The sequence below is a fragment of the Abramis brama genome, assembly GCF_963993115.1.
Source record: "Abramis brama genome assembly, chromosome: 10".
Taxonomy (NCBI): Eukaryota; Metazoa; Chordata; class Actinopteri; order Cypriniformes; family Leuciscidae; genus Abramis; species Abramis brama.
In genome coordinates, this window is record NC_139972.1 from 35866193 (window position 1) to 35890219 (window position 24027).

Below are 24027 nucleotides of genomic sequence, written 5' to 3' on the forward strand. Positions count from 1 at the left end.
AAAACAGTCAGGAGAACAATATTGTGGGATATTACAAGGAAAGTCGCAAATTACCTTTTTTATTGTGTTATTCTGTGGTGAAAAAAAAAAAAAAAACAGAATTGTGAGATGTAAACTCAGAAGTCCAAGAAAAAAAGGGTGAGGGTACAATATACAAACATAAAATTAAAAAAAATTAAAAAGTCAAAATAGCAAGATGTAAACTTGCAATTGCAAATCTGAGTAAATTACAAAATATAAATATGCAATTGAGAGAAAAATAGTCCGAATTGAACTCGCAACTGAGTTATAAAGTTAAAATTGTGAGAACTCGCAATTCTGAGGGAAAAAAAGACAAATAATTACTTTTTTTTGTTGCAGCAATATTGATAGATATTTATTCAAGGACAGAGTCATTTAGTTTGCTTTGTTTTTTTCTCCCTTCTGTGACTTTAAAATCGAGGTACTGACGAACCGTGATTTTGGAGTACTATTAGACCCCTAATGATCATGCACATAAAATTTTGTATAAATTCTCAATGTACTTATCTCTAAACTTATCGCCTCTGACTTGCTTAGTTAAGGACACTAAAGTATTATTGACTCGACTGCACTGACACTATTGGACTGAAGTGAGCTGATGATAACATCACTGTTTTCTCCAGAGCTGCTTTATAGATGAATTGAACACATTTCATAATGAACTTTACACAGTTATTGAACCAAACTGCATCAACACTGAACTGACGAGCTGCTTTACAGCCGAATTTAACTCTGTTTGCATCACTGACTGAATCATTATTTTCCTGTTATCTCTGTAAAGCTGCTTTGAAACAATCTGTATTGAATAAAGTGCTATATAAATAAAGGTGACTTGACTTTAAACTGATCATCATTAATTTAGATTACGTTTAGATGCCAATCAAAAGATAAGCTTCATGTGTTCAGAAGCGCCGCAGGAGAAGGACATTGAGCTGCTGATATGGTTGGTCTCTCTTACCTTTAGACAGATGAGGACTGTGGGGCTCGTTCTGTGAGGCCAGCATCGTGGGCAAGAACAGAGAGTGACTGGTGGTCATCATGTGGATGGTAGACAGGGGCAGCAGCTCTTTAGGGGTCTCTGGTCTTCCATATATGATCTCCACAAGGGTGTTTAAGGTCCCCAAAAAGCCTGAGTCACTGTATCGATACCTGAGAGTGGAATTTTAAGAGCAGTTTTAGTTAGCCAGAACGCACACTGATAGTGTCATCGGAGTAGTAAGCTAGTAAACAATTTGTGTCCTTTTGTTCATTAAAAGGGTACGCCTACGTACGAATACGCCTAAATCCGGGTACTACCGCCAATAGTTGTAGGAACTATGAAAAGGTTAATCCGGTGCGAAAGACCCTAAAGTCCACCTGTGGTGAAAATCCATCTTTTTTATATTGTTCATATGTCTATGTGGTGTTTTTAATGTGCTTTAAGACAAACCATGTGTAAATTCATCAGTCGACACCATTGCTGAGTATTTTCTCCTTAAAACTGCAGTGAACCAAAGACAGTCTCAAAAACACGCTTTGAAATCGCTGGTGTTTCTGACATCACAAACTACCTTTTAACCAATCAGATCAACGAGTGGATCTCTGAGCTGGAGTGAGTGAGTGGAGGCGGGGCTCATTTGCATATTCATAGAACCGCGTATACTAAATGAGGCAAGGGTGTAGAGTTACAATCAAGCTATTTTAAGGCATGAAGATTTTTTATTTTTTGAAGGAAAAAACTTTTAAATATGTAATTTTATCGATCAAAGATGAGTTTTAAGGGATCAAATGATTGACTACAGGACGAAGAGAAAAGTCACTTACTTCAGCCCAGACTTGACAAAGGTGTTCCAGTCTGATGCAGTGATGTTTTCTGGAACGATCTGCAATAAACCAAACATGCAGTAAACATCAGCTGAATGTTGAGCTATTTACATTACAAAAATGTGTAAAACATTTATATAACTACATTATGCTTATGTGGCACAAATTTTGTTATTAGCACAGTTTACAACAAACAGTTGATATATGTGAATAAAAAAAAAAAAAAAATGGACAATGGTATTCTGTGTTAAACACAACAGTTAAAAACATAATTTACACAAGTACATAAAAGGGAATGCTTTGTCAATGCATTACAATTGCACTGTTTTTGAAAATAAATGTAATAACTTCTGACTTACGCCACATTAAAAAGTTTAAAATATGCAACTGTCAGTTTCGATAGTAAAACAAACACACGTTATCATGAGGCTAGTTTGAATCACTTTTCAACTTTAAACATCTAAATCTGGAAACCTCAGTAACTTTTGAATAATATTAAAAGAAAACATGTGAAAGAACTATCAGTAAAGTACTGTTTACATGGAGCTAACACCACCCACAGAAATTATGATGATAACCAGTTGTTCATCCACCTAGAAAAGAAAGATGATGATGGACCCACCAGGAGTGACTCGAGTCTCGTCAGCACGGTCTCTTCATGAAGGGACTGAGGGTCTTTCTGCTCTTTATACACCGCAGCCAGCCAGCGCAGGGCGGCCGAAAGCAGAGATGTCCTCCACTGGCACAGATCCTCTGAACTCTCAGACAGCTTTTCACTGATGACGTCTGCCAGCTTCCACCTGAAACAAGATGTGCCAGCAAATCAAGCTTCAGTTCGACACCACAAATATTAAAGTAGGATGTCAATCATTTAAACTTATTTAAACTTACTGGAAGTTTGAATCATTTCCACGGGTCTCTTTTTTAATGAATGGGTTCAATTATTATAACTTTTTTTAATCATCTAAAAATGGTAAATACTAAATCTAGCCGTTTACTACTAAGTATTGTTTCATTAGTGCAGGGATTTGACTTTTTTGTCAGATGAATCCTTTGACCTAAAATGTTTAGTTGAAGTCCCTCCTCAGATTTTAAGTTTCAATATTTGTTCTCTGATGTTGGTTAATGATCACATGAAATGCAGCCAAACAAATAAAACCTTTTTTAATTATTTTCTTTTTAGTTATCACTTGGCTCTATTTGACAGAAAGAGTGATGAGTTTGGTAACACTTTACAATAAGGTTCATTAGTTAACATTAGTTAATGTTTTAACTAACATAAACTAACAATAAGCAATACATTTGTTACAGTATTTATTCATCTTTGTTAATGTTGGTTAATAAAAAATACAGCTGTTCATTGTTTGTTCATGTTAGTTCACCGCACATTAAATTATGTTAACAAATACAACCTTTGATTTAAATATGTATTATGTAAAAAAAATAATTAGTAAATGTTGAAATTAATATTAAAGCAACACTAAGGAACGTTTCCTCTTCGGTCGCCCTACAGGTTGGAAGCGGAATTGTCCATTACCGCTGTCGTAAATAATTTCGCCGCCCACAGTCTACTGTCGCACACACACTCGCTGTTTATCCAGCACCGGCTTTGAATGAACGATGTCCACAGACAAGGTAGAGTATGTTGCATGATTTCATGAAAGTATGATGTATTTCGACATCAGAAATGAAGAAAAACTAAATAATGACTATTGTAACGCTTGACGTAAAGCAAGTCAAATTTGTAGTTTTCTTATGTCTCACTCGAACTACAGAAACGCCACCCGGTTTGGCAAACTTGCATAGTGTGGTTATAGCAGATATAGGGCTGCAAAGCGAAGCCAGAAGTGCCTTTCACCCTGTTACGACTCGATGAACCACTGATACGATTTTGGAAACATTATTTTAAGATAAAAAAATGTTCCTTAGTGTTGCTTTAACTAAGATTTGTATTGTATTGTTCATTCTTAGTTCATGTTAACTAAGGTAGTCAACTAATGTTAACTAATGAACCTTATTGTAAAGTGTTACCATGAGTTTACCTTTGATGACTGTCTGGTTTCTGAAGGATGGCAGGAAGATCTTTCATGAGTTGAGAGAGGTCGGCGTTCCCAGCAGCCAGTCGGATGAGACCGGACAGGACCTCCACATGCAGGTCGCTCGTAACCTCCCCTCGCTGCACTGTGTGCCACAGCTCAGACAGCAGAGCTTTCTTCAGGGCCTTCAGGACTGATTTATGAACTGCGTACAGCGATAGATGAGACCACATGAAACCTACTGTATGCGCACGTCAAATTCAATACGAACAACATTATTTGAGCCACTACAAAGAAAGCAGCAACACTGACTGTCTTTAGGGCGGGTGGGATCATCACTAATGTCTCTCTTCAGGTAGGCGTTGAGTAGAAACAAGAAGCCACTGCTTTGGGAGCTGATCTGCGCTAGGTTAGACGGCTCCAGGCACCAGAGCTCGAAGCTGAGCACATGTGTGGAGCAGTTCTGCAGGAGAACGACCCCAATGGCCTGGGCTGAAGGACTCTCTCTCTGGATGCAGTGCAGGAGAACGTCCGTCTGAATGAGTTTGGCCGTGCCTGGCTCCCGGGACAGCACCTAGAGAGAGACATTTTTACAGAAAGTGTGACAAAAAGACAATGGCATCTGTAGGCGCATTATCACTACTCTGAAGGCCCTCGATATACTTAAAGCAAAATCGAGGAATGAACTGGTGTGATGTCACTTTGAACAAAATCAGGCCAAAACGAAGCTCGTTTTAGGAGTTTGAAATGGCTTGCCAAGCTGGTAAACACTTTCAAACTACCATTTGGTCCTTGGTAATTACGTAAGTATGTGTGGCTCTTACTTCTTTAGCCCTATTCGGACAGGATTAGTTTATAAAGGGTAGTTGGAGTAATGTAATTTTACCACAGGACGTCTGTAATATCATTGGCCAATTCGCACGGGATAAGATCTCAGTAAAACTAGCAGAAGTGGGAGAGGTAACTCGTCACCTTCATGTCATCATGTGCGCATTACGTTGCTTTCTGATATCATGTGCGCAAACACACATAACCTACATATTTATATATAGAAAACAGATAGGTCTGGTCGAACGATGGATTAATTAAATCCAGATTGTATTTGTTGGTAATAGGCACTTACCTAACGCTAAAAGATGTTTCGTGCCTCTAACAAGTGCTTTCCACCTTTTTTCTGATCTGAATGGTGTGTGGAAAACACTTGAGTTTTGCCACAGACTCGTCCCAGCGTCTAGAACGCAACTGAATGCTTCTTCAAGCACCTCCATACTTGAAAAATCACGAAAACTACTTTTAATTAGGAAATGATGGAATATTCAAGTACATATTTACAGCGGGTCTATTCGCACAGGATTAGTATTACCTGAGGTCATTTTTCCAGACCTTTTTACTGAGGATAAAAGTCACCGTAATCTTTCCTGACATTGTCCATAATGATTACTGAGATGGCACTGACTAAAATCACAGAGAATCTCTGGTAATAATTACTTTACTCCACCTCTCCATGTTAAACTAATAGGGCTTTTGACGTGAAAATCTTCTTTGGTTAAAGGGATAGTTCACCCAAAAATGAACATTTCTACCCCTAAGTGAAGAACTTCACCGTGATTAGATCAGCCCCTTGAGTGTAAAGTTTCCCTGTTGTGTGTACCTGTAGCAGGAAGTCCTCGAGCGGCACACACTGGCAGGGCGTGAGGAGAGCAGCCAGACCCCTGAGGTGAGCCTGGGACAGAGAAACACATCTGCTGTGGTCTTCAGAGAGCAGCTTCAGCACCGCGTGCCCGTACACGCTCAGCTGGCTCTCAGGGGCCACCAGGCTCTTCTGAGGGAGCAGCAGCAGAGCGGACACCACCTCCTTCAGGCTGGACGCCTCCATGAAGTCATGCAGGGACAGCAGCGCTCGGACGCAGAGGGACTGCTTTCTGGGACAACTTCTGAAGACCAAAAGGGATTTTTCAGTGATGCACCAAACACAAAACTACACTGCATATCGCTCATACTATTTTCGAGCACAATAAGACTTGTGTATACATGGAATACCCAGAAAACCCACTACAAATGCCAAAATGGCCTTTACACAACCACAGCACACTGAATATCACATCCCATAATGCAACACACTCAACTCGACACTTCCTTTCTAGTGTCATGAATGAATTAGAAGTAACAGCAACCATGATTTTTAACGCCTCTTCGTTATTATGCACCATTTTTTGTATATTTGAATACAAATGCAAAACCACATTTATTTTAGAGATGATAAGTGGGCGCCACTGAATTGTAGTGAGGTTTATTGTTGCACAATGTGTCCTGTATTACATACTATTTTTTAAATTAAGTATGCAGTATACCGTATATTGTAAGAGGTGTGCTATTATTATTCCATTTCGAAAATCTGTGATTCAAAACAAAAAGTCAAACTTAAAGGGATTACTTTAAATTCAAAAATCTCTGTCATTTCAAACCCATTAGACTTTTGTTCATCTTCGAAACAAGATCTCCATTGAAAGTCCACACAACTAAAACTTTCACAGTTCATAAGTTCATAAAGCAGAGCCTCGGCAGTGTTTTAGATTTAAGAACTTATAAGACCTGCACAAATAACATGAATGTCCATACAGAACAAACCCACATAATTTCAAAATAAATCATGTGTTCCTTTATTAAACAGGTTTATTCAACCTCAAAACGTTTAAATACTCAAAACTAGTTTTATTCTATATATCTATATATCTCTCTCTCTCTCTATATATATATATATGTATTGTGTGTGTATTCAAATTGGTTTATGTACTAATATATCAATACATACGAATTAGAGGTTGATCGATATTGGATTTTGTTCATCTGATAATAATGTGTTTAAAGAAAGCAATTGGCAACAAACATATTATTGTGCTAATACTTGTGAAACCTATTTACTGGATGTATTTTAAGCATAATGCAGGACTTTTAATTGAAAATAGAGCAAACAATGTATCAACAATAGATCATGAGCAACCGCTTAAAGTTTTGACTTTGAACATGCGGCGCTCGCTTTTATTTCACTCAATGAAACGTGCTTGCGTGACACAAAACAAGCATTTGTGTTTTTAAGATGAACGCTTATGGGTTTGGAACAACATGAAGGTGTGTAACTGATGACAGAATTTTCATTTTTGGGTGAACTAACCCTTTAATATCAAAGTATTATTAATTGTATTGCAAAATAGTATGTAAACAGATACCTATCCGTTTAAATTGTATTTAACCGCATGTTTTGACATACTTGCTTCTCCTGTGGTGTAGTTCTGCGAGCACGGCTCTCTGCACGGCTGTCAGGTACGAGCTCACGATCTCTAGGGCGTCCAGGTCTCGGAGCGCGCCGGCGCTGGACTCCAGCAGGGTGAGCGTGCTCTCGCTCAGACACACACACAGATGCTTCAGTCTCACTGGATTCAGACTGTGAGGAGGGAAACAGCTCAACTCCAGAGCCAGAAACCACTGCTCCACTGCGGGGTGTTTAAACACTGATCTGAGGACAGCCAGTGTGATCTGGGGAGCAGAGGAAAAACAGGGGTGGAACAATGCAAGGCTTCTGGACTCTGTTCCTACAGTCGCCATATCGGGGGGTGAGGGGCAATCGAATTGCGATTTTTTTAAGATAAAAAAAATAATTGACTGCCATTTGCCCCACAAATGTTCTGTTGTTGTGTCATAATATTTTTTTTCCTGTGTTTGTTCTGTGTAAAAAAAAAAAAAAAAAAAGCAAAAACACAAAAATACATGTACAAATATATGATCGCGATTTACAGAGATACAGGTTTGCTGTGCTTTTTTGTAGGGCTGCACAATTATATTGTACTATAATTTTGTGATTATATATCAATATGGCTTTATAATATTAATAACAACAACAATCATCTATCTATCTATAAAAAAAGAATCTAACACTAATATTACAATTAATTATTTACAATCATTTAATAATATCTCTCCAAACACACATAAAAAAAATCTAAAATAAATAAATAACGATAAAAATAATACTAATAACAACAACAGTTATATAAAATCTTTCATAATAACATAATAATGATAATAATAATAATATTGTTGTTGTTGTCATTACATAATTTCTATTTCATGGAAAACCACAAGCCTTTAAAGCTTCTCTTCTGTCACTAGTAAATGAACAGTCCCGCGCTTCACTCTGAAACACGCAGCGCTTATATTTAATTAAATCACAGCCTTTGCGATTTGATAACCATACTAAGCAATATGTGATTACAGCCTTATTTTAATTAATCACGCATTTAATTTAATTAATCCCCCCCGTCCCACCCAGGATAACTCAGGATATTTCTTTAAATTAAAACCAAAGGCTGGCTACCTGTTTCTTATCAATGTTCTGCGCGGGTACGTGGTTTGAGTCCAAAAACAGGTCTCCCTCGTCCTGCTGTCCCGCGGGCTCGGGTTGAGCGGGCTGTTGTGTTTCTGAGCTCAGCAGTTTGAGGATGAGAGAGTTCAGCACTGCCATCAGACGACCCAACACCTCTGCTGCCGTCTCCTTGGGGAGCTGCGGGAAACACAGTCAGTCATTCAGGACACGCACTTACAATCGGTCCTTTCCTCAGACAAACCCCTCAGACCCCCGAGATTTTACGTTAATATTTCAATATTTTTACAATTATTAGCACCAATAATAACTGAGCAGCTAATCATCATATCAGAATGATTTCTGAAGGATCATGTGACACTGAAGACTGGAGTAATGATGCTGAAAATTCAGCTTTGATCACAGGAATAAATTACATTTTAAAATGCATTCAAATACAAAACAGTTCTTTTAAATTGTAATAATATTTCACAATATTAATGTTTAGGTGAGCATAAGAGATTGGATTTGTAGTGTATTTTCATGGATGAATTTTTTATTTTTTTTTTACTAGCTCAAATGAAACTCATTCATTTAAATGTTAGTATAGTTTTCTGAAACTTTAAAGGGACAATGAAAATTCTGTCACCATTTACTCACCTTGAAGTGTCGTTCATTACTTTCTTATGTGGAACATACATTATTTTGAGAAATATCTGGGGTAGGGAAGTCAATGCTCAGCAAAATGGTTTGGTTACAAACATTCTTTAAAATATGTTTTTATGTTCCACAGAAGAAAGTAAGTCGAGGTTTGGAACAACATGAGGGTGAGTAAATCATGCCAGAATCTTCTTTTTTGTGTAAATTATCCTTTTAATACCTTGAATTGGACACTGTTTGCCCAGTTTTTAATTCACATACAGAAACCACTCATATATATTTTAGAAAGGCTCAATACCGAATTGAAAGTGACGACGAAGTGTCTGAGGTAGAGAAGCACTTGATTGACAGCCACTGGGAATTGGGACACATCCAGAGAGGTCAGAGTGTCCTGCGCTGCCTCCTTAAAAGAGTCCCGTAGGAAAGCATCTGCTCCTTCACTATAGACGGCCTTCAGCAGAGCGGTGAAACCAGCGTAAGATCGATCCTCACTGAAGTCTTCAGTCGTGAACTGGGAGAAAGATTGACAAGTACATCAGGAAAGAATGAGCTTTGAAACTCCATACAGCCATTTATATAAGAACAATTTTGAAACGGTAACACTTCACAATAATATTCCATTTCACAACATTAGTATATTATTAATTTCTTATTAGCATGCATATTTCTAGGTGAATAGTTAATAGTGACAATTGGACCCTAAACTAAAGTGTTACCTACTATATACATACACACACACACAGTACAGGTCAAAAGTTTGGAAACATTACCATTTTTAATGTTTTTGAAAGAAGTTTCTTCTGCTCATCAAGCCTGCATTTATTTGATCAAAAATACAGAAAAAAAATGTAATATTGTGATATATTATTATAATTTAAAATAATTTGTTTTCAATTTATTATACTTTAAATTATCATTTATTTCTGTGATGCAAATCTGAATTTTCAAGATCAATTACTCCAGTCTTCAGTGGCACATGTGACATCCAGTCTATCACATGATCCTTTAGAAATCATTCTAATATGATGATGCATTATCAAAGTTGGAAACAGTTCTGCTGCTTAATATTTTTTCATAACCTGTGATACTTTTTTAAGATACTTTGATGAATAAAAAGTAAAAAAATAAAAAATAAAAAAAAGAAGCAAATTTTTTAAAATTAGAAATCTTTTGTAACAACAATATACACTACTGGTCAGTATTTTTTTTTCTTTCTTTTTTTGAAATAAATCAATACTTTTATTCAGCAAGGATGTGTTAAATTGATAAAAAGTGATAGTAAAGAAGAATTATATTATTAGAAAATATTTTTTTATTTTGAATAAATGCAGTTCTTTTTAACCTTTTATTCATCAGATATATTAGGCAGCAGAACTGTTTCCAACACTCATAATAAATCAGAATATTAGAATGATTTCTAAAGGATCATGTGATAGACTGGATGTCACATGATGTGACACTGAAGACTGGAGTAATGATGCTGAAAATTCAGCTTTGCATCACAGGAATAAATTATTTTTTAAAGTATATTCAAATAGAAAACTATTATTTTAAGTTGTAATAATATTTCACAATATTACTGTTTTTTTCTGTATTTTTGATCAAATAAACGCAGCCTTGATAAGCATTAGAGACAAAAATATACTTTCAAAAATATAAAAAAACGTAATGTTTCCAAACTTTTGACCTGTACTGTATATGTATATTAGGGCTGTGAAACGATTAATCGCGATTAATCGCATCCAAAATAAAAGTTTGTGTTCACATAATATATGAGTGTGTACTGTGCATAATTATTTTGTATATATAAATACACACACATGCATGTATATATTTAAGAAATATTTGCTTAAATATACTGTATATATAATTTGTATTATATATAAATATAAATATTTTATGTATAAATAAAAAAAAAAATCTTAAAGGTGCCATAGAATGGATTATTTTATTATTTTATAATGTTTCCTGGGGTGCCCTTATAATGTTAGTATGTTTTTTAGATCAAAATTTGTTATAATTTAGAAATAAAAGGCATATTTCCTAGCCTGATTTCATCCATTGATTTGAACACTCTGTTTGAAGGGGCGTGTCTGCTGTGAGACTTCAGTGTTGTTGCCCACTGCTGTGATTGGCTGACATGCTTGCATATGAAATATCTGGCATTACATGTAGAGCTATCTGGAAAACTTTTACTATTACAGCTTTTATATGTTTTTACTATTACAGCTATCGGGATTAACGAATCATGAGAAGTTTTTTTTTAAAGTATTTAGATCTATTCCCATCACATAAAAGGTTTCAGTGATGAGCACTGAGCAGATGACAGCCTGTTGATCGCGTGAATGAAGATCTTATCACTGCAACGCGATATACTGATGCATAAACAGTGTTGAACGACTTTGAAAGAAAGATTATCTGTCTGAATTTGAACAATTACACATCAGAAATTCACATAACCCACTGGTTCTCCAGAGGCTCGGATGAAGGAGCAAAAAAATATTTTTGTGTTCATTTGTACAACCAAACACTGAGCAACTGCCATGCTTCGTTCGCTCGTTTGCAAGCCATGATGTCTCTCGAGGAAAAAACAATATCGCGCTGGATCTAGATAACACAATGTAAATTATCGTTAATAAAATCCCTACTTGCCGCTTGCGGGAATATAACGTTAGTTGAAATTGCCCCCTTCGTCCGTTTGAGACGCCGAGAGAAGCCTGGCTGCTTGATATTGTTGTAACAGTCCGTGGTGAAATGGGCAGAGCAACTAAACAACTTCGAATTAAACTGTAGCGGTATCCGATTATAGATAGATCTGCCATTTTCCCTATGATCCTCCTCCTGCTTGTTTCTTCACCTGCAGAACTTCTGATGATTCGGCTGTGCAGTTTCGCCTGGCACTGAGCATGGGCTGGCATATGCAAATTTTTAGAGGCGTACATATTAATGATCCCATCGGTTTCGTCACAGTTGGTGTTATGTGGAGATTCGCCCGTTTTTCAGGGGTGTTTTTCAAAAACGAGATTTAAATAAGAAAGAGAAAACTATGGTGTTTGAGACTCACTGTATGTCATGTCCATGTACTGAACTCTTGTTATTTAACTATGCCAAGATAAATTCAATTTCACATTCTATGGCACCTTTAAATATATACATGCATGTGTGTGTATTTATATATACAAAATAATTATGCACAGTACACACTCATATATTATGTGAACACAAACTTTTATTTTGGATGCGATTAATCGCGATTAATCGTTTCACAGCCCTAATATATATATATATATATATCGTTTTGCTGCCGTGGTCTGAAGAGTCATATTTAGTGAAAATTGGACCAAAAGTCGAGGTTCATGTAGTTAAAGTTCAAGTAGTTTTTCAAATTTGTGGAATAACTGTTTTCAGTGAGAACCAAAGAATCTATCAAGACCAGAGACAGCAAATTTGCTATGATAACAGACTGTCCTCCATCTGTGTGCCAAATTTCATAACTTTTCCTATGTACGGTTTTATAAGCTTCCATACACTCAAAAGAAAAAGCAGCAAAAGAAGATGAGTTGTACTGAACCAACCAGTGTCTTGCGTGTGTTTTCGGGGAGCCACTGTGAGTAGTAGTGGTAGAAGGTGAGGACAGAGGCGTGAGGAGGTGATGAAGACTCTGACGAGTTGAGCTCTTCATCGTAGTGCTGGAGGGTCAGACACAGAGCCAGCGGGTCCCTCTGACAGTGCAGGACATCACACAGGACTGATGCCATGTACTCGTACACCACACCTGTACAACAGACAGAGCATTCCCTACATGAGCTCGTGGAAACATCATGCATCAAGAGCCGGGGGTGAAAACTTTGAACAGGATGAAGGCGAGTACATTTTTCTTATTTTGTTTAAAGATAATATTTTTCCACTTAGTACTGCCTTTCAGAAGCCACAGAAGATACTTACGTTTACTTATGTTTCTCAGAAGACAAAGTAAGAACACTTTACCCTGATCTTCAAAATTCAAGAAGTTACCTTTCCCATCTTTAAAACTCTCCGGCAGTTTGTTGCGAGCCTCTAGCACAGCTGGTACAATGGTGCTAAACGGGAACGTCTGGAGGATGATGTCTTCGGTGAAGGACGGTCCGATCTCTTCCACGTCCCCTTCGCTGCCCTCCACTATAACATCAACCATGTCGAGCACATCTAAAACACAGAGTAAAACACGTTTAACCCTCATCCTTCTCTCGCGTCCTGGAACAAATCCTTCCCTCGCGGGGTCAATATGACCCGAAGCCCTAAAATTATACTTTTTTTATTTTACTTTTTTTTTTTTACAGAAAGCTTATTTTATTTAATTTTGATAATATTTTTTTCTATTTTTTAATGCATTTTTTTGGAGATTTTTTATTTATTTAATTTTGTTATTTACCTTTAAATTACTAGATATAATAAAAAAATAAAAAAGTAATTTAAGCACATTCTTTCAACTTAAATTCAAAATAACTCACAATTTCATGCCTAAACCTTTTATTTCAGCTCACAATATCTTACATTGGGTGTCTTTGCTGACCTCTTGTGGAAAATAAATTATGTAACATGATATTTCATGACTCTTGCCACTAGATGGCCTTATAGCACTATTTGGGGCAAATGAGCTGTTCCGCTGGGTCCTAAAGTCAGTTTATCTTCAGTATGCATTCAGATACACATGTAGACATTATAAAATCATTTTTGGTAAAGTTTAATAATTTTTATATTTTTTTTTTAATAATTTGAGCATTTTTATGTTTTTCTATGTGTACTGAAGCATTCCTCGCATTCCATTCATTCCTATGAGGGTCAAATTGACCCACAAGGGAAAGATTTGTTACTTTTTTAAATTTCAACCTCAAAACTCCTCAATTCCATTACATTTTTGTGTGTGTGTGTGTGTGTGTATTCGTGGTTCAAGTGCGACAAAAGTCCTGGGGTCTTGGACCCCTCCGATGAACACAAAATTCTGGGTCAAAATTAAACAAGGTTAAACAACCCAGATAAATCCATATTAACATCCCTAACAGTGCCAGCATGACCTCGGATTGTAGAAACATTTGTAAAAGTGTGTGCAATGCTAACCGTCGATGTGTGATATGGGGATGCTGGCTTCGTCTCCCTCCTGGCCGCTCAGATTGGCCTGCAGGAACGCTGCCTCCTGGACCGCACTCGCTGCTTTCTCAGTGTACACGTGTGGGTCACACACCACGCGCATCAGAACCTGCCAACACAAAACATCAACTTCAAATCATCCGTAATGGTGACGGGATTATATTAACAGTTGATCTGAGTATAACATGGATGTGAAGTGGGTAACGTTTTTAACTAATAGATTCCCCAGTTGATTAATCCCGGTAACATTAAGACAAGTGTTTTGTATTACAAGTTGAGAGAAAAAAACTAATTTAGAGAAAACAGCCTTTAAAGATACGGGTGAGTTCAGGTTGATTGGGACACTTTTTCCCAGTCAAAAAGAGTCCCAATCAAGAACTCACCCCTATTTACTGCAATTAAAATCTAGACACAAATAGTTAAAACGTAATAAAACAAACGTTTTTTGTACACTTTCATTCGAAAAGTCTGAAAGAAGACTCATATGATGGAAGCACAAAATCTCAAAATTGACCAGTGCATTAAAGTGTCTTTACTGTTGCCTCACACCGTAATTTTATTATGATTAGGATTTTTCAAAACTCTAAAATCAATATTTCATTTTAAAGTCAACATCACTTCAAAATGAACTATGTATTTGATTATGATAAAAACAAGTCCCAAAATATTTTCTCATTGAAAATCTTGAGTCACTCGGGTATTAAACAACAAAATATAAACTTTGTATCATTCATAACACTGACATGGTTATATAAAAAGCCCAGTAAAAGTGGGCAGAATGCAGTACATGGTCTAAAAACTGAACAACGGCCTCCTGCTGGGATGGGTCCAAACGTGCCAGACGGTCCAGCCATAACTCCAGCTCCCTCCACGTGTGCTCAAACACACCGCTGTCCCTCAGCACCTGAAAGCAGAGGACAAATCAGCACCCAGAGGACCATTTAAAGTCCCCCTGTGGTGAAAATCCAGCTTTTAATCTTGTTTATATGGCTATGTGGTGTTTTTAATGTGCTTTAAGACAAACCATGTGTAAATTCATCAGTCGACACCATTGCTGAGTATTTTCTCCTTAAAACTGCAGTGAACCAAAGACAGTCTCAAAAACACGGTTTGAAATCGCTGGTGTTTCTGACGTCACAAACTACCTTGTAACCAATCAGATCAACGTGTGATCGTCAACCAGTGGATCTCTGAGCTGGAGTGAGTGAGTGAGAAAAAACTTTAAAATGTGTAATTTTGGTGATCAAAGATGAGTTTTAAGGGATACAATTATTGACTACAGGAGGACTTTAAGTTCAGCCAAAGAAGAAAATTCCATCATTATTTCTTCACCCTAATGTCATTCCAGACATATGTGCTGGATTGTTTTCTGTGGGACACACTAAAGCTGCTTTTCCACCATCGGGCCGAACCGTTCTCATTGCTTAACTGTTACCTATCGTGCCGATCCGGTACGGATATGGTGTCATTTTCCACAAACAATTTCTTGTTGAGTGTTTACTTCGCTTAAATAGCACGCTTGGCCAACAGACAAGTGACCCATCCATGCGACGTCACAACACGCATCCTATCAGCACTGTTCTCCACGGTCATCCACGGTCATCCACATGTGCTGAGAAATCCGGGCAGAGAACGGTTTGTAATCGTGCCGTGCCGAACCAAGTGGATATACAACTGGAACAACCCATTTACTACTAATGTTAACGAATGGGACCTTATTATAAAGTGTTACCGAATTTATTATTTTTTCTGGAACTATTCCGTATACTTAATATTATAAATTGTAAAATATATTTTTATGAATGATAAAAAGTTTCTGTCGTTTTAAAACTTGTTATCATTCATAATGGTGACATGATTAATTACATAAATAGTCGATTTGAGTATAACATGCAAGCTCATCTTTGCTCGTGTCCTGAAGGCATCTCGAGTAAAACATCTCTATATTTACATTTACATTTAGTCATTTAGCAGACGCTTTTATCCAAAGCGACTTACAAATTAGGATATTAATTAATAGGATATTAATTAGGATACAAATTCATATATTTAACGAAGCATGAACAAAACACCTGAACCAGAAGCGATGTGGCCTGTGACAGAATACGGTTATACAGAATAATACGTTTGTTGCGCAAAACCCCCACTGTTTATCTTTTTGACTTTTTCTACTTTTAAACACCATAATTTTGTTTTTGACATTTTAAACACTTTTTGGGAGGATTTTGCAACGTTTTAAAATCAATTAATCATTTTTCAACACTGTAAAGTCTTGTTTCACTAGTTGCATTACATAGTTGAACAGTATTAAAAAAATAGTACAAAGAATAACAGCATTGTGAATCATAAAACGACATGGATGTATAATAAATAACATAATAAATAATAAAAAGATTTTTATTTTTGGGTGAACTATACTATATCTTTGAATTGCAATTAAATATGTAAAGATATATGAAATGATCTACAATTCTTTATATTTTTTGTCAAGCAATGATCAAAGGTCTTCTTCTGTTGTTGGGTGCAGTTGAACTCACCTTTAGGACCAGCATCCTGGTGGAGGTCTTCAAGTAGCTACTGTTACTACTTACAAACATCTTAAGTAACAAATAGAAGACAGATTTCTCTCCTTTTTCTTGATCTGGATCTGCTAGTTCCTGTGCCGGAAAAAAACAAGGAAAAAGTGAAAATCTTCAACTCACGAAAAACCAAACACATAATCTGAAAAACATCAGCAACTGTTGAAAAGACATATGGTCACGTAAACCTGAATAATGTGACTATAAAGCTAAGATACAAACGCAGCATCCAAGAATAAAGGTTTTCACCTGAACGCGGAACCAGGAGAATTTGCTTGCAGGAAGTTCAAGAGCCAGTTGAAGAATCTGATACTGTAGAACTGGAGGAACTTCCTGTTTCACTCCCCTCTCCGTCACAATGCCTGCAAACGTCTCAATAAGTCACTTCCTCCTCCCACAGCAGGTCAGAAGCTAACTGCACTATACCTGTTCTCAATTGTACCTTTCAGGAGTTTGCTGAAATCGAATTTGCTCTGGCTGACAAGGTGAGGCACGACCCGCTGATACAAACACATCACCTGGAGCAGAAGAGCTTTCACCAGAATGAGCTGTGCATCGTCCTGCCGCGCTGATTGAGAAAAACACTTCATCTTTATAGTGTGTGAAACAACAACAACAGCAAGTCTATAGATAGATACAACAGAAAAAAAGATTATTACGGTGTTCTCTGGTCTGTTTTTGCTCCGTGTTCTTCGTCTTTGCTACATCTTCCTTCTCTTTTGAGAGCGACTGCCAGTTGGAAACAACACACATCATGTCCGGTAGAATCTGTGGCAATAAAAGGATAAATACTGATTGTTTCTTTATTCCCTCGGTTTAAACCCTTTCATTCCCGTTGTTTTGCCATCGTCCTCACCTTGCTGAGCGCCTCTCTGTAAAGCTGCACAAACTCCTCCATCGCGGCAGGGCTGTGAACGTCTGAACTCTCCCAGGCGGTTTTGTCCAGGCAGAGCTCAATGTTCTTCTGAGCTCGCTTGAGAATAAACACCAGGAGGGAAAGAGTTGTGTGCTGGACCACCAAGTTATGCATCTATTAGAGGAAGAAGAAATGTCTCGGATCATTTTAAGATGACATTAAAAAAAAGAAAATCAAGTTTTTAGTGTTGTTTATATGTCTATGTGGTGTTTTTAATGTGCTTTAAGACAAACCATGTGTAAATTCATCAGTCGACACCATTGCTGAGTATTTTCTCCTTCAAACTGCAGTGAACCAAAGACAGTCTCAAAAACACGCTTTGAAATCGCTGGTGTTTCTGACGTCACAAACTACCTTGTAACCAATCAGATCAACGCGTGATCGTCAATGAGTGGATCTCTGAGCTGAGTGAGTGAGTGGAGGCGGGGCTCATTTGCATATTCATAGAACTGCGTATACTAAATGAGGCAAGGGTGTAGAGTTACATTCAAGTTATTTTAAGGCATGACAAATGTTTTTTCAAGGAAACATTTCTTAAATGTGACCCTGGATCACAAAACCAGTCTTATGTCGCACGGGTATATTTGTGGCAATAGCCAACAAAACATTGTATGGGTCAAAATTATAGATTTTTCTTTTATGCCAAAAATCATTAGGATATTAAGTAAAGATCATGTTCCATGAAGATATTTTGTAAATTTCCCACCTTAAATATATAAAACATTTATTTTTGTGAATGGATGCAGCACAATCGCCAATAGATTTTCTCAATATTTCGATTTTTCTGCACCCACAGATTCCAGATTTTCAAATAGTTGTATCTCGGCCAAATATTGTCCTATCCTAACAAACCATACATCAATGGAAATATTATTTATTCAGCTTTCAGGTGATGTATAAATCTCAATAAATAAAAAAATTACCCATAAGACTGGTTTTGTGGTCCAGGGTCACAAATATGTCATTTTGGAGGGACAGAAAGCTCTCAGATTTCACAAAAAAGATCTTCATTTGTGTTCCGAAGATGAACGAAAGTCTTACGGGTTTGTAACAACATGAGAGTGAGTAAATAATGGCAGAAATTTTCATTTTTGGGTGAACTATCCCTTTAATAATTGCCTAATAACGGAACAGCCAAAAAATATACTGCACATCACAACTTCTGATGATGTGATTGGTTAAATCTACCACTTACATTGAGACCTTGAGTGAAGAAGACTTTATTGCAGACTGAAGGGAAAGACGTGACCAACACCATTGAAAGCAGACGAGGTAAAGGAATCATTTCACTGGTCTGGAAAGCCTTGGACACCTCCGGCTGAGCCTCATAGATCTGTAACAACATCAAACCTTGAGCAAGTAGCATCTTTTAAGACCCGTTAATGCAAAAGAATGTACAACATAATCAAGAGGTGCATTTTCCCCGTTATTACATGAAATGAAAGCACTGCACCACATGACATAAAGCAACCAAAGGACATAGTTTCACTCACTTTCTTGAGCAGAGTGATGTTGTCCTGCCAGGCTTTGGCGATTCGTGGAGAGAACGAGAACTGGGTTTCTTTGAAGTATCTGGTGAGTATATCAGGACTGCCCTTCAGAACACTAACAACCAGCTCCGCCACCATCTCGTCCTCCGTCGCCTGCTTCAGCCCCACCAGGAACTGCAGAAGAACGATGTTTCCGGCTCTGGGGATGCAAAGACAAGGAGGATGAAGAGTGTTTTGGGCACAGTCTATCGTTTCTTTTTCACTGGAGAGATTTTTTTGAAGCGTTTGTGCTGGTTTTGTCATATTTTACTGGGACAGTGTTTTATGCATGTAATTCTATGGCATAAAATACATCGGTAATACATCCTTGTGATTTCTGCAAAGCTTTTTACTTACTAACAAGTGGCTAAATGGGACTATAGAGGTTATAGAGGACATTAAACGTCTTCACGCCAATCAGATAATCTCATCTACTCACTAGTCTTTTTAAAACCTCATTGTGTTTATAATCACACTGCTGCAAATTATTATAACTTGAATTTTATAATAATTGTTCTTAAATACTGAAAGACTTGTCAGAAGCTTAGTGATGGTGAGGTCATGTGATGTAGATTTACCTTTTTACTTTTTACTCCAATTGTATTTAGGCTTATTAGTGAAGATTATCAAGAACAAAACGTGTAAGATTCATAAACTTCTGTTAGTTACAGAGCTTATTTTCTGCAATGATCCAAAAGTTTCCTTTCCTAATTCTGGGGCAGTCGTGGACTACCCATTGACCCTGTTAAATAAACTAAGAAATAAATTGCAGCTGCAAGAATGCCAACATGAGCATCTCCAGGACTCACCTTCCAGCGGTGCCCAGGCTCGGGTCGTGAAAACTGATCCCATGTTTGCGAGAGCAGCATATGTCCAGCAGGAAGTTATGCACCAGCTCCCTCACTATACGTTTCCCAGCCTCTTCATCCTTCTGTTTACAAAAGAGGTTAATTATGGATACAAAAACTTAAAGACAGTATGAAAAGGCATTGGAAATGTATTACACATTTGTAATGTAATTCCTTTCTGAGCAAAACAGAACATTCAGTGGGAAATGTAGGATGAGACTTCTTGTTATCCATCAGTTTGAGCCGAACGAGAGTCGCAGCACAGATCAACAGCAGGAGTCCGATTACATTTATCTCGGAAGTGAGGCGAGCTGACTGACAAGACGATGGAGGAAGATTTGGTTTCAAAGTGCAATGTGAAAGCGGCAAATTATTTGGCAAAATTTTGGATTTAAACCCAATGCTAATAGGGAACCTGCAAAGGATTAGTTGTGTTTTTCTAGTTATTGTGTTTTTTTTTTCATTAAGGATAATGATGAATCCACCATTTAAGCAATTGCCGCCCCCCGAATTGGCGCTAATTCGAAGCGGCCGCATGGGCATTCATAGCGGTTCATGTATGCGCAACTGCGCATTTTACTTTTGCTTCGAATTAGCGATTTAAAAGCCAGGTGCAAAAGAGGGAAATCTCCAACAATCCTGCGGCCTGAGCCACTGTTAGGAGACCACCTTTACAGACGTGTGGTTCAGATTAAGCAATCAAATATTAGGGATGTGCCGATACTCAGTATCGGTATCGGCTCTGATACTCCCATTCTTGGCCGGACCGGGTATCGGTCAGAGGAGACCGATCCAAATCCGATATTGTGCGTATACTATTCTGTGTTATTGTTAAGCCCCACAAAAGGCACAAAAACATTATAAAGCACCATAAAGTTTCCGTGCACTATATTATAAGTGTTCTGAAGCCATTCTATAGTATAATGTGAGGTAGAAATGAATATTTAAGTCATAAAATTCAAGATCACGTAAACGTTTCCCTCCGCTGCGGCTGTCAATCATTCTCCATTCAGCATCAAACAGCGCGTCGAGTTCGGTTACGACAGTCAACACGATGAAACTCTCTCCAAGATGATTCAGTGTTACTATTATAATACTTGATCTGTCGAAAAAGGTCTATGGTTTCGAATAAAATGACTTTTATACTGTTAAAAGAAAAGGCTCAATAAACTATTGCATAGATAGATACCGTATAATACACTTTCCTTTGTGCTTTGAACTTTTCAATGCGGACTAGTGATGGGTCGGTCATGAACGATTTGTTCATTCTGAATGAATCTTTAATATGACTCAGGACTACCGAGTTGTCTCAGAGAGTGATTTGTTCATTGTTGACAGATCATGCGCAACATCCTATGAGTTCTAGTATTGGAAACAGAAATGATTAGTTCAACTCTCGAGTCTTCGGGTCCGAGTCTTTCGTTCTTTCTGTCAGTCGCATGGAGACTATGCTGTCAGTACCGGAAAGAGAAATTGTTAGTTCATCTCTCGAGTCTTCGGGAAAGATTCTGAGTCTTTCGTTCTTTTGTCACATGATGAACGAAAGACTCGAACCCGAAGACTCAAAAGATGAACTAATCAATTCTGTAACCGGTACCGACTGCATAGCTCAGCCTATATGGTGCTGTCACGTGATGAACGAATGACTTGAACCCAAAGTCGATAGACTCGAAACGTGAACTAATCAATTCTGTTTCTGGTACTACAGACTGCATAGCTCAGTTTATGAGGATGTCACGGGATGAACGAACGACTCAGATTGGGAGGTGAGGTAAACTAACAAACTGCATAGCCTGAAGACCAAGATAAATTAATTAATTGTTTCTGTTTCTCATAATTTGGCCTTTTCCTTGCATTGCAATTTTTTTTCTTCTTCTAATTATAAATGCGATAAACATTTGATGTAGAGGTGTAACAATATATCGCAATACAAAAATGCATCAAAATGTATCGTGGACAGTGACAATATGTATTGTGTATAATTCACCCAAAATGAAAATTACTACAGCACTAAATGTTGTCAGCACTACATGAAACTACTATATATAATGTTGAATATAATGTATAATAATGCAATGGGGGAATATTTGTGGGTCCTGATAATGCCAGATGTCTTCTGTTACCAGTAAAAGTGGCCTACATTATTTTAAATATATCTAGTCAGTGAAAGAGCGCAAGCATATTCGTCTAAAATAATTCAGTATTTTCAGCTTCAGAATCATGAATATTGTTATTCTGGTGTCTCTATTGTCCTGCGTGTTGGGTTTCCAGCAAGTCCAAGCCGATTCATTTACACACACAATGTAAAACCAAATTTAGCATTTTAATCAACAGTACTTTTTTTGTTAGTCTTGAGTCTTGAGTATCGCAATAATATCATATTGTGAGTTCAGTATCGTGATATGTATCGAATTGTGACATGAGGGTATCGTTACACCGCTAATTTGATGTGTTTGGGGAATTTGGCTAATATGTAACATTTTAAATACATTCTGCTGAAATTAACGAAATGACTCGAAAAAAGATTTGTTCATTTTGATGAACGAAAATCAAAGATCCAAGTCAGTAAAATGATCCGAACTTCCCACAACTAATGCGGACTCGAAGCGCTGCACGCTGACTTGCTTCAAGCGCATCATTCTGAGCACGGGATGCGCATAAGCGCTTTGTGCCACACTGTATTGGAGTCTTTCATATCATAATACTTTTGTGCAATGAAAGATTATTAATAGCCTTTCTTGTTCTGTACTATTTATCATATGTTGCTGCCTCGTTAAACAGCTGTGATTTAAAATATTCATATACATTTAAACAATTTCTTAATTTTATAGTAGGCTATATATAAAATAATTGATCTTTTTGATTTTTGTTATTTTGTTTTTCATGAATGTATTTTACAACGATACAAAGAGCAATGTGTAACGGTTTACCAGATTTAGTGCTACACCTATTGTCTCTTATTTGTTCCCCATTAAATGTTTTTTTTCACTAAATGTTCAGATTTTATACAATTATTGTGCACTTGTGATTTTTCTAGACTAAATTTTACTGCTGAATTATCCACTATTCTAGTTTATAACAGCATTTTTTTCATAGATTATGATCATATATTTTTTTGATTTGTTGTTTTTCTTTATAATGAAGTTGTCTGTATTAAGTAGATTGTGTTCAACACACAAAAGAGTGATTATCAGTTCAACACAGAGTTATAGAAATTCTACTTGATCAAAAAAAAAAAATGTGCTGGTATCGGATCGGTATCGGTCGATACTCAGAATTTTTGGTATCGGATTGGATCGATTCTGAAAAAATGGTATCCTTGCATCCCTATAAAATATTACACAGTAATTTAAATGAGTCATATTTAACTTTCTAATACAGTCAAATCTATTGGATAATTGTAAACCTAGAAATGAATGGATTGGTATTTTAAGCAGGATTTGATTTCACGCCCCAAGTATATGACGTGTTGCAGACTGTATCTACAGAGACATAAACATACTGACAAAATTTTAATTTGAACTGGCTAGACCAACTGCTGCGCAAAAAAGTAAATATCGACGAATTTTCAGATTTTTTTTCAGTTTATGACTTTTAGCCCCTTTATTAAACATTTAAAATATTCACAAATTAATATGGAAAACATGTCGATTTTACTGGTTTTCTAAGGCCAAATTAGAACCTGGAATTGATGTTTTTCCCGCTGTGTTGAATGAGAAGAGCCATTAATATTATTAATAAACTATTGTTTTGGCTAAAATCACATCTCCATCTCCGCTGTTAAGCAGACGGATTACATAATCAGAAGGTATTAGCCTTCGATTCGAATTTGTTCGTTTTAAAGTGGACATTTCAAGCTTTAGCCTACATTTTGTTTCAGTTCTCGCGCTCCAGTTTACGGAGATCATGAAAGTGCGTCTGATTGTTTTCTTTTATTTTACAAAAGCACAACGTTTTCTTGTTATGGTGAGTTTACACAAATAAAAGTAGTTGAGAATAATGTATTATTATTTTCTGTATGACCAGAAATGATAGAGTATTTTAAGTTGTTTCCACTGTTGATAGGAAAATGCAAGTGTTCGCGCTCGCGCCTCCGTGTCATGCAGTGCGCGCTCCACACTCAGCTTCCTTTTTTGCATAAAAGCGTCTTC

The 24027-nt window shown here is 37.0% G+C and overlaps 1 protein-coding gene across 1 annotated transcript in view; it reads right to left on the minus strand.

The window, feature by feature from the left end:
• The window catches only part of urb1 (URB1 ribosome biogenesis homolog), a 45013-nt gene that overhangs the window by 16112 nt on the left and 4874 nt on the right, over positions 1-24027 (minus strand). The window contains exons 8-28 of the mRNA XM_084126791.1: positions 19838-19959; positions 18993-19188; positions 18695-18832; positions 17440-17613; positions 17243-17351; positions 17026-17151; positions 16833-16945; positions 16542-16661; positions 14792-14908; positions 13975-14113; positions 12892-13062; positions 12453-12652; positions 9176-9388; positions 8233-8418; positions 7129-7394; positions 5512-5794; positions 4173-4434; positions 3867-4065; positions 2447-2624; positions 1825-1883; positions 980-1170 (exon numbers count right to left, since the gene is read on the minus strand). Of these exons, the coding sequence (XP_083982917.1) occupies positions 980-1170; positions 1825-1883; positions 2447-2624; positions 3867-4065; positions 4173-4434; positions 5512-5794; positions 7129-7394; positions 8233-8418; positions 9176-9388; positions 12453-12652; positions 12892-13062; positions 13975-14113; positions 14792-14908; positions 16542-16661; positions 16833-16945; positions 17026-17151; positions 17243-17351; positions 17440-17613; positions 18695-18832; positions 18993-19188; positions 19838-19959 (3562 nt within the window). The remainder of the gene's footprint in view (positions 1-979; positions 1171-1824; positions 1884-2446; positions 2625-3866; positions 4066-4172; positions 4435-5511; positions 5795-7128; positions 7395-8232; positions 8419-9175; positions 9389-12452; positions 12653-12891; positions 13063-13974; positions 14114-14791; positions 14909-16541; positions 16662-16832; positions 16946-17025; positions 17152-17242; positions 17352-17439; positions 17614-18694; positions 18833-18992; positions 19189-19837; positions 19960-24027) is intronic.